The 15,722-nt window shown below is 38.8% G+C and overlaps 1 protein-coding gene across 1 annotated transcript in view; it reads left to right on the forward strand.

Annotated features, from left to right (window-relative positions):
• The window catches only part of rbm26 (RNA binding motif protein 26), a 31,889-nt gene extending 21,752 nt beyond the window's left edge, over positions 1-10,137 (forward strand). Inside the window, exons 17-23 of the mRNA XM_002662263.8 lie at positions 1-28; positions 1,955-2,122; positions 2,208-2,312; positions 6,462-6,665; positions 6,755-6,841; positions 8,217-8,330; positions 9,701-10,137. The exon at positions 1-28 is cut by the window's left edge and continues 47 nt beyond it. Coding sequence (XP_002662309.5) covers positions 1-28; positions 1,955-2,122; positions 2,208-2,312; positions 6,462-6,665; positions 6,755-6,841; positions 8,217-8,330; positions 9,701-9,790 — 796 coding nt within the window. The 3' untranslated portion in view covers positions 9,791-10,137. The remainder of the gene's footprint in view (positions 29-1,954; positions 2,123-2,207; positions 2,313-6,461; positions 6,666-6,754; positions 6,842-8,216; positions 8,331-9,700) is intronic.
• The last annotated feature ends 5,585 nt before the right edge of the window (positions 10,138-15,722 follow it).

A 15,722-nucleotide genomic window follows, 5' to 3' on the forward strand; every position in this document is an offset into this window, starting at 1 on the left:
TTTGGAGAAGCACATTCAGACTCAGAAGGTGTGTTATTAATCTTGGTTCTAATATCTTGTTTATGTGTTAATTAGGCAAAATGATGGCAGTTTGGTTGGTTTTTAACCGTTTTTTTTTTTATAAAAATTGACTCATTTAGTAAAGACAAATAAAATATATTTAATAAAATGTGATGGTTAAAACACTGTGACAGTAAGGACTGTATGTTAGTTAACAGTTAAGTGATAGAAGTAACTTTTTTTATTTGTGATTTTTATTTTATTTTTATTTATTATTTTTTTTTTTTTCAAGGATCAGGTGACAATAAAGGTTAAATTAATGATGCTAAATATTCAGCTTTACATCACAGCAATGAATCACAGATCAAATTATATTAACCCTTGTGTGCTGTTGGGGATTTTTTTTTATCCAATCTGAGGTGATTTTGAGGCTTAATTTGGTCACAACTTCCTCTGTGTTTCAGCAAATGGAAAGATTTTCGGTGAACAGTCTTATTTTGACTCATATTTTGGGAAAACGCTTTGTATTTTAAAAAAGAAAACTCAACAATGCACTCTGAGCAAATTTACTAACCTTTCGTTTTGTTCTGGGCTGTTTTGCCCCGTTGACTTCCATTTATAATTACATTTTTGATTGCAAAGCCATGACCGCTATAATCATGCATTCTTGATTGTTGGGGGTTTTCCCTGTTAGGAATAGGTAAATGTTAAATTTAATTAATACATTTATTTAACGTTTAAACTCTGAATCATCTGTTGCAGTGAGAAAAAAAAAAAAAAAACTTAGTTTCTGGCTTATTTAAGGGTATTTTGTGTGTGTGTGTGTGTGTGTGTGTGTGTGTGTGTGTGTGTGTGTGTGAGTGTGTGAGTGTGTGAGTGTGTGAGTGAGTGAGTGTGTGAGTGAGTGAGTGAGTGAGTGAGTGAGTGAGTGAGTGAGTGAAAGAGCCCTTTGCACATACTGATATGTCTGAGAAAATCAAAGTAAACATTTCAGTTTACATAACATAGTACACATTTATGCACACACACTATAATTTGTTATACTCCAAACAACTCCATATAAAAGCCAGAAAATATAAAGGGTTAATGCTGACAACTGAAGATCAACAGTAAAAATTACAAACTTTACCATTTCCCAACAGGGAAAACCAGCAACAATTAACAATGATGCATGATTATGTGCTGTCTTTACAATCAAGAAAGGTCATTTTAATGGAAGTCATTGGGGCAAAAGCCATACATAACAAAAGGGTAGTCAATTTAATCAATGCACAAGGGTTAACTTAGAAAGCTTAGTTTACATTATAGTTCATAATATTACTTTTTAGCCATGCATTATATATATATATATATATATATATATATATATATATATATATATATATATATATATATATATATATATATTTATATATTTATATATATATATATATATATATATATTTATATATATATATATATATATTTATATATATATATATATATATATTTATATATATATATATATATATATATATATTTATATATATATATATATATATATATATATATATATATATATATATATATATATATATATATATATATATATTTATATATAATATGGAACTTTAAAATTGTAATAATCTGGCATTGATTTTGTTGCAATTGTCTAGCATCTAAACTGCAGATTGTTATCGGGCAACGTTTTTTTTTCTTCAGAGACTTTAAAGGAAATATTTCTAAATGTAAATCCTTCACAATTGGTAGACTTTTTTTTGAAAGTAATCCTTAAACTGATTTATCTATTGCTGTTGGAGTCTTTTTATTATGATGTTTATGATTTGCCATGTTAAGTTTTGGGTTTTGCCATGAAAAACACGCCTTCTGTGTGGCTTTAATTTAGAGGTCTGACATAACAATTTTAGCAAATTATGTCTATGAGAAAACCAAGATCCTTTTATGTGTTTTTCAGCTGTTGATATCAAGGCTAGAGAAGAACAAGTCCATGAAGGCGGAGGATAAAGCTCAGATCATGCAGACGCTCACCAGCCTCACCAACAGCATCACCAAACTCCAGGAGGAGATAAAGGGGCTGTCCAGTGCAAATGCCCTCAGGACCACGGTTAAGAGCAAAGCCCAGGTACACACATGCACACACAGACACACACATCCATGATAATAAAGCAGTTGTGCATGTGTTTATACTCATGCATATACATTTGCAGGCCCAGAAGGAGCTCCTGGACACAGAGTTGGATCTTTATAAGAAAATGCAGGCAGGAGAAGACACTGCTGAACTCAAGATCAAATATACACAACTGCAGTTAGAGGTATTTCACAAGACTGAAAAAACCCTTGTCTCCCCCTCACATTTAGTTTATTTCTTAACATTTAGTTTTGAATTTTTACACATACAGTTGAAGTCAGGATTATTAGCCCCCTTTGAATTTTTTCCCCTTTTTTTTAAAGCGTCACGAAACACCAAAACACATTTTTTGAGCTGTTGACAGTCGTATATGTGTCCCACACTGCTAAAAACACTATTAGGACACCTATATTTCACTAAAAAGTGTAAATTGGTTGTTTTTGCGTTATTTCAAGCAAATTTGTACTTCCTGTTTAAAACTAATTTTTGAAGCTGCGTCACGGTCATGACATAATAGCGTGTATTCCAGCGTGCAGACTGGGCGTCTGTGCCAGAGGGAGTCTTATTACGTCTTACAGTGTGATGCATTAATGCATGAGTAAAGCTTGGTTCAAACCAATCAGCGCGCTCTATTGTGGAACTTCATTAATATTCATTAGTGTCACCGTGTTTACGCCACAAAGACGCCACGTTGTGTTGGCAAAACAAGCGTGAAGTGTTGCTTTTATAGTTTGCTGCCGTTAAGTTTCGTTTTCATTTTCTCGCTGTGAGATCTCAGTCTTACGTGTGGATTAACAGTGTACGCGACGCTCGACAACAATAACTTACGTGTCAAAGGAGGAACATTGTTTACCTGAGAGCTGTTCTCATCTGCAAACGCTGAAATCTGAATTCGCTTGTAGGATTCTCTCCATAAAGACGCGGCTCTAGTTGCTGGTGATTGTCCTGTCTCTACAGATTTGGTAAGTGAGCGACCAGTGCTCTTTGTTTATTCAGTTTGTTCGTATCGAATTAAGTTACTATTGCACTGAGTGCAGAAATGTTAGCACCGCATTTTGTGACCGGAATAACACACGCGGCTTTCTGATGCTACCTGCCGTGTGCATCTAAGTTTCCGGGAAATGCGGAGTTTTTTTCTCTCTCATTCGCCGTGCGGTATCAAACATTGCATGAAAAATACACGCTTGCAGCAGTTTCTTGAATCAAATATCTCGTTTGTCGCGAGAGGCATGAATGAATTCCCTGTAGAAAGAGCCAAACTGCAGTTAAAGTCCAACTTTTAATAATTTGGCAAATAATTCGACTACAGATGTCCATGTAAACACAGTCACATTGTCCGCTGTGGGTGTGTATTTTGACTCTGAAACTCGCGCGTGCACAAATAGACACTCCCACACCATCCCACTTTAGTTCCTCCGACACTCCCCCCTAAACAGAGCTGGACACGCCCACTTTTTTGACTTTTTCCAAAGCAGAGGTGTGAAAACACCCTGCTGAAACGAGGGGGTTTCATGGCCCTTTAAGTATTTCCCAAATGATGAACTGAAAACAGAGCAAGGAAATTTTCACAGTATGTCTGATAATATTTGTTCTTCTGGAGAAAGTCCTATTAGTTTTATTTCGGCTAGAATAAAAGCAGTTTGAAAAACATTTTAAAGTCAATATTATTAGCCCCTTTAAGCTATTTTTTTTTCGATAGCCTACAGAGCAAACTATCATTATACAATAACTTGCCTATTTACCCTAACCTGCCTAGTTAACCTAGTTAAGCCTTTAAATGTCACGTTAAGCTGTATAGAAGTGTCTTGAAAAATATCTATTAAAATATTATTTACATTCATTATGGCAAAGATAAAATAAATCTGCTATAAGAAATGAGTTATTAAAACTATTATGATTAGAAATGTGCTAAAAAAATATTCTCTCCATTTAACAGAAACTGGGAAAAAATAAACAGGGGAAGGGCTAATAGTTCAGGGAGGACTTCAACTGTATGTATCTTAATTTTTTCCTGATTGCTTAAAATTTTAAGGAATTGTCATGAAATGAGGGAACTAAAATATATTAGGAAAACTAACATTGAGAACAGATATTTAGGGTGTGCTCGCACTAGGCACAGCTGTCTTGAACTGAACGATTGTCTCCTCGCCCCCTATGCCATTGTTTTTGTTTACATCCCTCAAAATGGTCTATATATACTAGGGCTGTGCAATTAATAGAACATCCGATTTGGATTTAAAGTTTAGCTTCTAACGATTATGAAAAACCATTAATCGAGATAAACGATAATAAACTTAGCAGCGCGAAAGACCGCATGCTTATGCCGCACACACTGAAGCATGTGATCATCATTTAGTCTCATTCGCACACTGAGACGAGCAGAGCGCACACATCTAAAGTCATCTTAACCTGAGCACTTTAATGGTCAAATAGGTGTCAAAACGCGGTGTTTAGTGATTATTTATATTAACCGTCATTTGTGCAATAAACAAACGGGTTGAGAATCAAGACACGTGAAAGAGAAACCAATAAAGTGACCATGCGATATTCCTGCTGCCGCCTGTTTTCATCATGATTAATAAAACAACTAAGAGAAAATTCCATACTGCTCTTGACTGTAGGCTTGGGCGGTATTACAGTATTATGGCATACCGTGGGATCTAAAAATAGCAATGGTGTCAGTTTCAATACCGTTATACCGTCATAAAATATTAAATATCCTTTATTTAATGCCTACAAAAACGTATGTGTGGTTGTCATCACGGGACAGTGTGGAGGAGAGAGGGAGGGGGAGAGGTGACGTGATGAGTTGCGCTTCAAAGTGTCCTGCAGTTTGGCAGTATTTACGGTTTTGACTGAACAGAAGGGAGACGTGGTTAATATGAACAAGAGGTCTGCATAAGAGCTGAAGGTCTTTGCCCAAACCTGGCGAGAACCGAAAAAATCCAAATCCCTGCATTAAAATCCATTCCTGCAAAGGTAAAACAAATGATGACGAAGTAGTAAAAAAAGCTCATTTTGACGGCGGTCAAGCCAGTCACTAGCTCAGAAGGAGCGGTCATTCCAGCCAGGTATTTCGGCGGTCGCTCATACACTGCGTATTACGGTAGAGCCCTAAACCGCAAGCTGACAGGTAAAAAGACGAGGCCATTCGCTACACTAACACTGCTGTCATGGAAAATTAAATGGATGTTCCTGACTGGTAGAAGATGAACAAACAATCCTACTCAAAACTTGCAAAATCAGCCAGATCAGAACTCTGCATCTCGGCCTGTAGCAGCAGGAAAGGGTGTTCAGCTGCTGGACCCCATGAGCGCAGGACTGCGCTAAAGCCAGTGGATTTAATAATGTTCCTCCACAAAAACACGTCATAATTTTTTACGTCATAATTTTTTATTACGCCGGTAATACCGGATACCGGGGTAAAATATGGAGGCGGTTTGACGGTGTCAAAACTTGGATACCGCCCAAGCCTACTTGACTGAAGGACTTGTGTAGCTAAAGTGTTTTTCTTACAGTGAAGATACTTAAAGCACGGTTTGTTTCATATTTTTATTCTATTGTATTTATTTCTCTTTCCTTTGCAAGGATGAAAATAGCTGCATATATGCAGCTGAAGTCAGAATTATTAGCCCTCCTGAATATTAGCAACCCTTTTCCCACAATTTCTGTTTAATGGAAAGAAGATTTTTTTCAATACATTTCTAAACATGATCGTTTTAATAACTTATTTCTAATAACTGATTTCTTTTATCTTTGCTATGGTGACAGCACAAAATATTACACTATTTTCAAAATACAAGCATTCAGATTAAAGTGCGATTCAAAGACTTAATTAGGGTAATTAGGCAAGTCATTGTATAACAGTAGTTTCTTCTGAAGACAATCAAAAATATATTGCTTAAGGGGGCTAATAATATTGACCTTAAAAGAGGTTTCAAAATATTTAAACCTGCTTTTATTCTAGCCAAAACAAAACAAATAAGACTTTCTCCAGAAGAAAAAAAATATTAGAGGAAAATGTTAAAATTCCTTGCTCTGTTAAACATCATTTGGGAATTTATTAATTAAAAAAAAAAATCTCAGGAGCGCAAAGAATTTTGTCTTCAACTGATAATCATTTTGAATAATCGTGATTACAATTATGACCAAAATAATCGTGATTATGATTTTTCCCAAAATCGAGCAGCCCTAATATATACTCAATATAACTTATTGCATACTGCCTTATAAAGATGATAAGCACTGCTCATTCTCAGTCTTTCCACCAGGTGGCACTATAGAGCTATCTAAACTCCTACAAGCATCCGTTAGATATTTTCTTTTCGTTCAGGCTGCCAAAAGGGGGCTTCTGACCCCAGGACGTGGGAGGGGGGCCCACAGCAGGGGTCGAGGGGCCCTGAGGAGCCGCGGCCGAGGGATTCGAGGGCGAGGGAGAGGAGCTCCAACCCATGCTGTGGTGGATCATCGACCCAGAGCTTTAGAAATCAGCGGTTTCTCCGAGGCCGATCGAGTCGACCTGCTGCCACACTTCGCAGTGAGTAGATTTAAAGGCCACGTTGCATCACGCTGCTTATATCAAATCTCCTCTTTGAGTCTTAACTGATTTTTTCCACTTACCTACAGCAATACGGAGAGATTGAAGACTGCCAGATGGAGGATTCTAGTCTCAGTGCCATCATTACGTACAAAACCCGCGCAGAGGCTGAACAGGTACAAATGTATTTCCATAAACACATCACTATGCATGTATATGGACTCTTTTCACATATCCAGGTTTCTCAGTTGTCATAGTTGGTTAACTTGGAGCACAGTGAATGGGAAAGTACAACACATATTTTTATTACTGTCATATTTGCTGAAATAATAAAAAAAACTTCACAATGGTGTTATCAAGACTTTCAGAATAAGGACAAAAATAGTGTGAGACTGATGGCGGCAGCCGGATAAGAGAACAACATCTTATTTACGGTCCCGCCCCAATAGACGCCTCATTACATACACCTCGCTGAAGCGGTATAATGTTTTTTGTAATTAGATGCAAAGATGATATCATACATTAATACATAATCTACCTGACAAATGTCTTGTCGCCTTTCTAAGTTTTAGGAACAACAAATAATGACTTCTAGTTGATCATTTGGTATCAGAAGTGGCTTATTACACTTATTTTAGGTAAATAACATGATTATGCCTTCATTTTTAATTATTTAATTAGGACTGTGCGATCTTTGCTTAGACAAAAGTCTTGTCACTTAACAGAAATAATAAATAATATAGAATATAAAGTCATGGTGATGTTTCCCAGAGATGGGTTGCGGCCGGAAGGGCATCCGCTGCATAAAAAACTTGCTGGATAAGTTGGCGGTTCATTCCGCTGTGGTGACCCCGGATTAATAAAGGGACTAAGCCGACAAGAAAATGAATAAATGAATGAATACAGTCATGGTGCAGTGGAAAAAAGAAATAACATTGTGTATGACTCCAATGTGCTTGGAGGACTGCATCCATGCATCTCTGCAATGATTCAAATAACGTTGATCTTTTAATAACCTGAAATAACTTAAGTCATCTGGAATGGCAAAGAAAGCGTTCTTGCAGGACTCCCAGAGTTCATCAAGATTCTTTGGTTTCATCTTCAGTGCCTCCTCCTTCATCTTACCCCAGACATGCTCAATAATGCTCATATCTGGTGATTGGGCTGGGCAATTCCTAATGTAAATTTTTATGATGCTGAAAACTAGTAAACGCCTCATAACAGTCTTGTGAAAAGGGTTTGTTTGAGGTGAGACTTCTGAAAATTTGTTCAGATCACAGTTCTGTGGTCATAGTTTTCTGATTGATTCAGTTTACATTGTAAAATACACAAATACCGTGTAGAAACACCAAACATCAGCACAACACACAGAGCCTTATAATCTATTGATTACAGTATTTTAAAATGTTATTGTCAAGGTTGTTTACTATTCTAATTTCAGCCTTCGAGTTTGAAACCTTGACAAGATAACCACTTTTTTCCTTCTATGAACTGTTCCATCCCTAATGTATATGCATGACTTCTCATTTATTATAAACTTCAATTTTTCAGGCGGCAATCCATGGCGTTCGGTTAAATAATCAGGAGTTACGTTTGGCCTGGCACAAACCCACCGCTTCCCTCAACACAACAGACCCAGATGAGGCTGAAGCAGAGGACGAGGAGGTATACACTTTACCACTGTGTTTGCTCTGCTCTGTTTGTTAGATGTACAAATCATTTTATTTATAACGGTAACTCCATTTATATACCATTTATAATGGTAATGTTTTTGATGGAAATGGTGGGAATCAATGTTAAGCATCAGAACTTTTTGAACGTTGATTAATAAGGAATATTTCTTGAGCATCAGATTGGCATGTTAGAATGATTTCTGATGGACAGTGTGATATTTAATGATGCTGAAACATTTGCTTTAAATGGGGTCAGATTTTTAAATGTAGTAATTTTCCTTTAGAGGGCCATGAAATCCCCCCCCCCCCCCCCCATATCAGCAGGGTGTTTTCGATGTTTACATGGACATCAGTAATTGAATTATTTGCCAAATTATTATTTTTTGTCGACTTTACCTGCAGTTTGGCACTTTCACTTTCATACAGGAACATTTCATGCATGTGCCTGTGACAAACGAGATATTGGATGCGAGGTGATTTAGCAGCGTGGGACACGTTTAAGACTCAACATCTCAAAAATTTGTGTTGGTGTTTCGAGACCCTTGAAGTCAAGTTAATTTTCGTTATTTTTGATTAAACTGCCTTGCTGAACATCAGATACCGAAAGTAAATTAGTAAAAGTTTATTACAGATGTTCACTAAATACTTATTTTCACATGTATATTGTACAAATTAAAACATTTTTCTTCTAATTGAGTTAATATACATTATTAAAAAGCTAATGAAGTCACAGATTTAAAGAGGACCTATTTTGCCCCTTTTTACAAGATGTAAAATAAGTTTCAGCTCAATATAATATCCAGATAATGTTTTATAACTCTTTGGAACTGCCCCTTTTAGGCTTTGATCCTAATTGTGCCATTTTAGTGTATGTCGCTTTAAATTCGAATGGGATCCAAGCCTGGTTTTCAAAAGAGGGCGGAGCTACAAATGACTGTCAGCATAGTGGCAGATTCAAAAACAAGACTAATGTCCTATGCTAATGTGGTTAAGATGGTCTCTAATGGGCGGGGATTTCTGCCTCTGATGACACGTACAAAGGGAGAATGTCAATCAAAGTGTTTCAATAGACTGTTTGTGGTTATAATAAATAAAATGAATCAATTTTTCACCATTAGAAGCTGCTTATGTTCACAGACTGTTGCCACACAACTGTGTTTAAACCCCTTATAAAAGGGATTTTTGCATAATAGATCCCCTTTAAGTTGCACAATATTATAAATATGGACATCTTTTAAGACTTTAAACCTTATAGCATGACTTCACTAGGACCATCGGTTTGTGGTTGTCAATCTGGAAGAGTTGTGTAATTCTGCATGCACTGCATTTGGATCTGAGGGTCTGTTTTCTGGTTGGCTGCAGTTTCCAGAGGACTCACTGGTGGACGATTCCCTGCTCCAGGATGATGATGAAGAGGAAGAGGATAACGAGTCGCGCTCATGGCGCAGATGAAGATGAAGTCTTCTGTCCGGTCCTGCTGCACTGCACCACTCGAGCACATCGCATATTGATTTCTGTGTTTTTCAAATGGTTGTTTTTAAACATTCTAATTTACATTGGCTTTTTTATTTTAATTATTAATCCCGAGCAGCAAGTAGAAACCGTCTGTCAGAAGGCTGTGAATTTGAATAACTGCGATGTATAATAACATGAATTATATGGTTTTTTTTACCCTCATGTATTATTTTCTATCATCGAAAAATTGCCGCTGCATTTATTTTTTTGTGTTGTTTTAATGGTCAGTTTGCTGACCCAAATTTTCTTTGAACATTTCTGACAATGTTACAGTTTGAGACAAATATGGGGTATATTACTATTTCAAAGACCACAGTAGAGCATTTTTGAACCATTGTTATAAACCGTTGTTCGCTTTCCTTAGTATTATCAGCCTAACGAGGATGTAGCTTTTGTGTACATATATTTTGTGTATGAATTTTAATGGTTTGTATGAATTCTTTGCTTCTGGATTCATCTCCTGGGTTTCATTTTGAAATGTAAAAAATAAAAAAAATTGAAATGGTCTCGAAAAAATATCAGCTGGAAAAAAAGAAGAAGAAAAAAATATTGAGATCTCTGCTGCAAAAGCAGTATCGAGAACAAACAAACAAACAAAAAAAAAAAACTGAACAGCTGAATACAAAGACCATTTCAACCCCCAACCCCCAATCCTCACAAAAAGAGCAATTTTCCTAAACCCATCACACACTTCACAGCACCTACAGGTAAGCAAGTAGCATAGTGTTGTAGCGATACTGGAATTTGATACCATTCGGTACTGTCATTTTAAAAACATCAATATCCCGCTAGCATTTGAGCGCATTCTTAAACAGCACCGATTTGCCACTGGGTTCATGTGCTCAACAGAAATGACTTAGATTGGGGGTGAAGCTCATTGGTTCACCAAACTCATCACTGTTTACTGAGTGTGAAACGCTAGAGTCCTTGTATCTGTGTTTTTAAGGGTGCTTTCACACCTGTGAATCGATTCAGTTCTGAAACAGGGATTAAAATTGTTACATTGTTGCTCTTTGCTCTTGGTGCGGTTCGCTTTCACACGGCAAAATTTCTAAACGGACCAAAAGAGCTAAAACAAGTCACATGTGAGTAAACTCTCCTCTCATTGGTCAGTTTCACTGTTTATTTAGCAAAATCCCGCTCAGCTGTCAGGGTGGGTGTTGTTTGACGAGGTGTGCGCAACGTGTCCAAAGAGCGAGGAGGGATGCGGTGGGGAGGGGTGAGAAGGGTGTGCGATGTATTTGAGGACCGGGAGGGAGACATTCGATTTCCGGGAGATTATGACTCGTTTGCAGGCATCCGGGAGTCTCTGTGCATTAGCGGTAGACTCCTGAAACTTAAAGGGAGACTTGGGATGTCTGGAATGTCCTCCCGCCCTACTCATAATTCTCTCTTCATATAGCCGTATGCTTATTACTTATCCATAAAACACTGTGATATAACCGGGCTCGGATGGTATCGCTTTCTCACCACAATCAATTCGCTCCAGAGTTCATTTCAATCGAGCCGAGACCACCTCATTCAAGCGATCTCGGAGCGACTGATTTGGCGCGAATCCGAGCGCGATTGCTGGTTTCACATATGCCAAACGAACTGCGCTAACTGGGCAAACGAGACAGATTCCGAAACAAAAGTCTAGGTGTAAAAGCACCCTAAGTCACGTCGATCTGCTGGTTTGTCTATAAACTGACATACGAGTGACTTGCGGCTTTAAAACGCTGCAGTGTCCCTGTATCTGTGCTTACACTCCGTAAACAGCTGTGGATTTGGTGAACCGATTACCTTCATGGCCAATCACAGTCATTTCTGTTGAGGATGTGAACCCAATGGCAAATCAGCGCTGTTTAAGAGCGCGCTCAACAGAGCTCCAATGTGAGCGCTACTTGGACTATTTTAAAATTGCAGTACCGATTGGTACCTAATTCCAGTATCGTGCAAACCTAATGTAGCATGAGAAGCAGAAAATGAGGTAAGCATTGTGTTTTTAAATTTAATTTGGGTCATCTTCATTGGCATCTTTTCTAACCATTGTGTGTTTCTGCCCTTTAGGTTATGCGTGATGATGCATAACAGTACAATGATTGCAGATGAAGCTTGAACAGCATCAGATCCCCAAATGCATCCCACCACTTTTGGCTGCTTCTCCTGCTGCCTCTGCAGCAGGGGTGTCCAACCTCGGTCCTGGAGGGCTGGTGTACACGAGAGTTTAGCTCCAACCCTAATCAAACACACCTGAACCAGCTAATCAAGCTATTACTAGATATACTAGAAACATCCTGGCAGATGTGCTGAGGTAAGTTGAAGCTAATCTCAGCAGGACACCGGCCCTCCAGGACTGAACTTGGACACCCATGCTCTACAGCAGTGGTCACCAAACTTGTTCCTGGAGGGCCGGTGTCCTGCAGATTTTAGCTCCAACCCTAATCAAACACATCTGAACAAGCTAATCAAGGTCTTACTAGGTATACTTGAAACGTCCAGGCAGGTGTGTTGAGGCATGTTGGAGCTAAACCCTGCAGGGACACCGGCCCTCCAGGACCAGGATTGATGACCCCTGCTATACAGTATCATAGCATCGGATTTGCATAACAATAAACCGATCATCCAATCAGAGTGAAGGCGGTTGATTAAACTCACCCACCATACACCACACTAAAGTTTAGCTCAAGGAGTAAACTGAGGTAAGCAATGTGTTTTCCTATACCTTTTTTTTTCTACACACTTCACAGCAACATCAGGTAAGCATGTAGCACGGGATGCAGAAAATGAGATAAGCAAAGTGTTTACATTTGATTTCCTTTCTAACCATTGTGTGTTTTTCCCTATTAGCTTATGCATTATGATGTATAGCAGTACAATGATTGCAGATGAAGATTGAACAACATCAGATCCCAAAATACATCATACCAGCCTACCTGTTACCAGTTTTGGCTACTTCTATTTGACACCTCTTCAGTATCAGCATCAAATTTGCATCACAGTGAACAGATTATCCAATCAGAGTGGAAGCAGTTGATGCGACTTTCCCATCATGCTCCACTGTAAAGTTTAGCTCAAGCAGTAAACTGAGGTAAGCAAAGTGTTTTTCTATATTTATCTTTTTTTTTCAGTCTGTGCATTTCTGCCATGATGTAATAGCAATGTGAAAGCCCCTGCTCGTGTCATTATCATTCAGTTTCTTAATTTTTATAGATTTTTTTTTTGGTCAGTGATGATTAATAGCCCCCTTTGTCTTCCTAAAACATTTATTTTACAATATTTGTTGACTCTTGATCCCATTAGTAGCATTTCCACCACATTCCAGTACAGCCCATGCAGTATAAACTGAGGTAAGCAATGTGTTTTTCTATATTTAACTTTCTTTTTCTTTTTTTTCAGTGTGGAATTGCATTTCTGGCCATTAGGTCATATATAATGATGCAATGGCAATGAAATTATCATGGGGGAACCTTCATCTACATTAGATCACCAAATGCTTCATATCTACCAAGTCTGTTTTAAATCAATATGATCTTCATGTGCGTTTGCGATCGCCTTTTTCACGGGACTTTTTATTTTCAACTGTCTGTGAAAACTGTTTTCAAGCTTAAGGACACTGAAACTATTTTTGCAATGTTATTTATAACTTCATATCTTTGGTAATTGCCGCTCCCTGATTAGCCAATCAGAGCTTATATATTTTAATCAGTAAATCTTTGTTCACTTTGGGCCTATCTCTGTTCATTGGGAATTTTTGTTAGTCCAATTGTGATATACCTATTATTATCACACGACTCTATAACCAGTTTTTACAATATTTGTTGACCGTTGATGCCTTCTCATCATCCTGGTTGATTTCATTCAGCCTCTAAGCATCGCATTTAGATAGTGGAGATTTAATTATCCGAGCTGTATCAGTTGGTGATGTGACTAATATCCTATAATATACACCATCACACTGTACAGTATAAACTTGAGTAAACAAAGTGTTTTTCTATATTTAACATGTTTTTCAGGATGCAACTTGTGCATTTCTGGACAATAGGTCATATATGATGATGCAATGGCAATGAAATTATTACAGATGAGGCTTCAGTTGCATTGGATAACAAATATTTCATACTGTACCCACTCACCATGCTGTAATTGAGTATCGTCTACTTTTCTGATGGCCTTTTTCTGGACGTTCAATTGTTAAGTACTGATTAACTGTCCACCATTTCTCCTGCTGAACACTAAAACCAGTTTTTACTATATTCGGTTTCCTTCAAAGCTGTTTTAACATTGACCAGTTGAATTTATCACTCCATACGATGTAAAGTATGAACAACTCATTCATTCATTCATATTCTGCCCCTTTTCCGGGGCCGGGTCACGGGAGCAGCAGTCTTAGGAGAGAAACCCCAGACTTCCCTCTCCTCAGACACTTCCTCCAGCTCCTCCGGGGTCATCCCGAGGCGTTCCCAGGCCAGCCGGGAGACATAGTCCCTCCAGCATGTCCTGGGTCTTCCCTGAGGCCTCCTCTCGGTGGGACATGCTTGGAACACCTCGCTAGGTAGGCGTCCAGGAGGCACCTGAAACAGATACCCGAGCCACCTCAGCTGACTTCCCTCGATGTGGAGGAGCAGCGACTCTACTCCGAGCTCCTCCCGGGTGTCAGAGCTTCTCACCCTATCCATAAGAGTGCGCCCTGCAACCCTTCGAAGGAAACTCATTTCGGCTGCTTGTATTCGAGATCTTGTCCTATCAGTTATGACCCAAAGCTCATGACCATAGGTAAGAGCAGGAACGTAGATTGACCGGTAAATTGAGAGCTTTGCCTTTCGGCTCAGGTCCTTCTTCACCACAACGCACTGGTACATCGACCACATCACTACTGCCGCTGCACCAATCCGCCAATCAGAACTTGTACATCAAATCCACCAAACTGTATTTCTTTGTTCACTTTCCTCATGGCCTTTCTCTATTTTTAGGGGGCATTTTGATGTCAACTTTAAGATGAAACTCCCTACCTATTTTCCCGCAGGACACTAAACCTGTTTTTACAATATTTGTTGACCCTTGGTGCCACTGCACCATCTTCGCTACTTGCATCAGGCCTCTAAGCATCACATTTGCATAGTGGAGAACGAATTGCCCAATCAGAGCGGTAGCAGTCGGTGATGTGGCTCTCCCACCTTGGTGCCTGTCACGGAGCCTCAGCTAATTGTGAAGAATTCGATTTGCTCTTGGAGTGTGCCATGAAGCTCAGCTTTACCCCCGCCAACTAAACCTCGCCTGGCCCAGCAAGGGGGCCCTTAAGTGGACGTGATCCCCCTCCTACACGACCTCATGCTGCACTGCTTTCCCAATACCCCCTCCATCCCTGACTGGGCCCTGATCTCTCACCATAACACGGACCTAAAGTGTGTGCGTGTGTTCCATTCTTACCCTAGTTAAAAATTGACCTATGACCTCTCTCCTGGTGTAATATAACACTTTAATAAGCTTTGTTGGGTCAGTTAGTGTGTCGTTACTATGGAGATTGTCAGGGCGTGTGAGGGATGTAAATCGCACTTCTTAAATAGGCCTGTTTAATCTGCGGGACCCCTGCAGCCCGACTACTATGTAATGAAGTGATGTATTTGTTAAACCGGGGACTCATCGTGAGCTGCGAGTCCATGAGGCGAAAGCGTTTCTGGCAAAATCAACCACGTAATGCGTTTAACACGGAAAACGCAGGCTAACCAGTTTAGAGCGTGTCGGAGAGCTTCAGCTAACGCGTTTACATTTGGCTCTGTCATTTGTAAAGACTCTTTAATTTGTAATTTGTGTCAGCAAGATAAATGGGTTTATTTTTGTAACCGGTGAAGTAAATGATGTCGGACTCTGAGATTTCGTATTGAAAGTA

The sequence above is a fragment of the Danio rerio genome, chromosome 6 (assembly GCF_049306965.1).
Source record: "Danio rerio strain Tuebingen ecotype United States chromosome 6, GRCz12tu, whole genome shotgun sequence".
Lineage (NCBI taxonomy): Eukaryota > Metazoa > Chordata > Actinopteri > Cypriniformes > Danionidae > Danio > Danio rerio.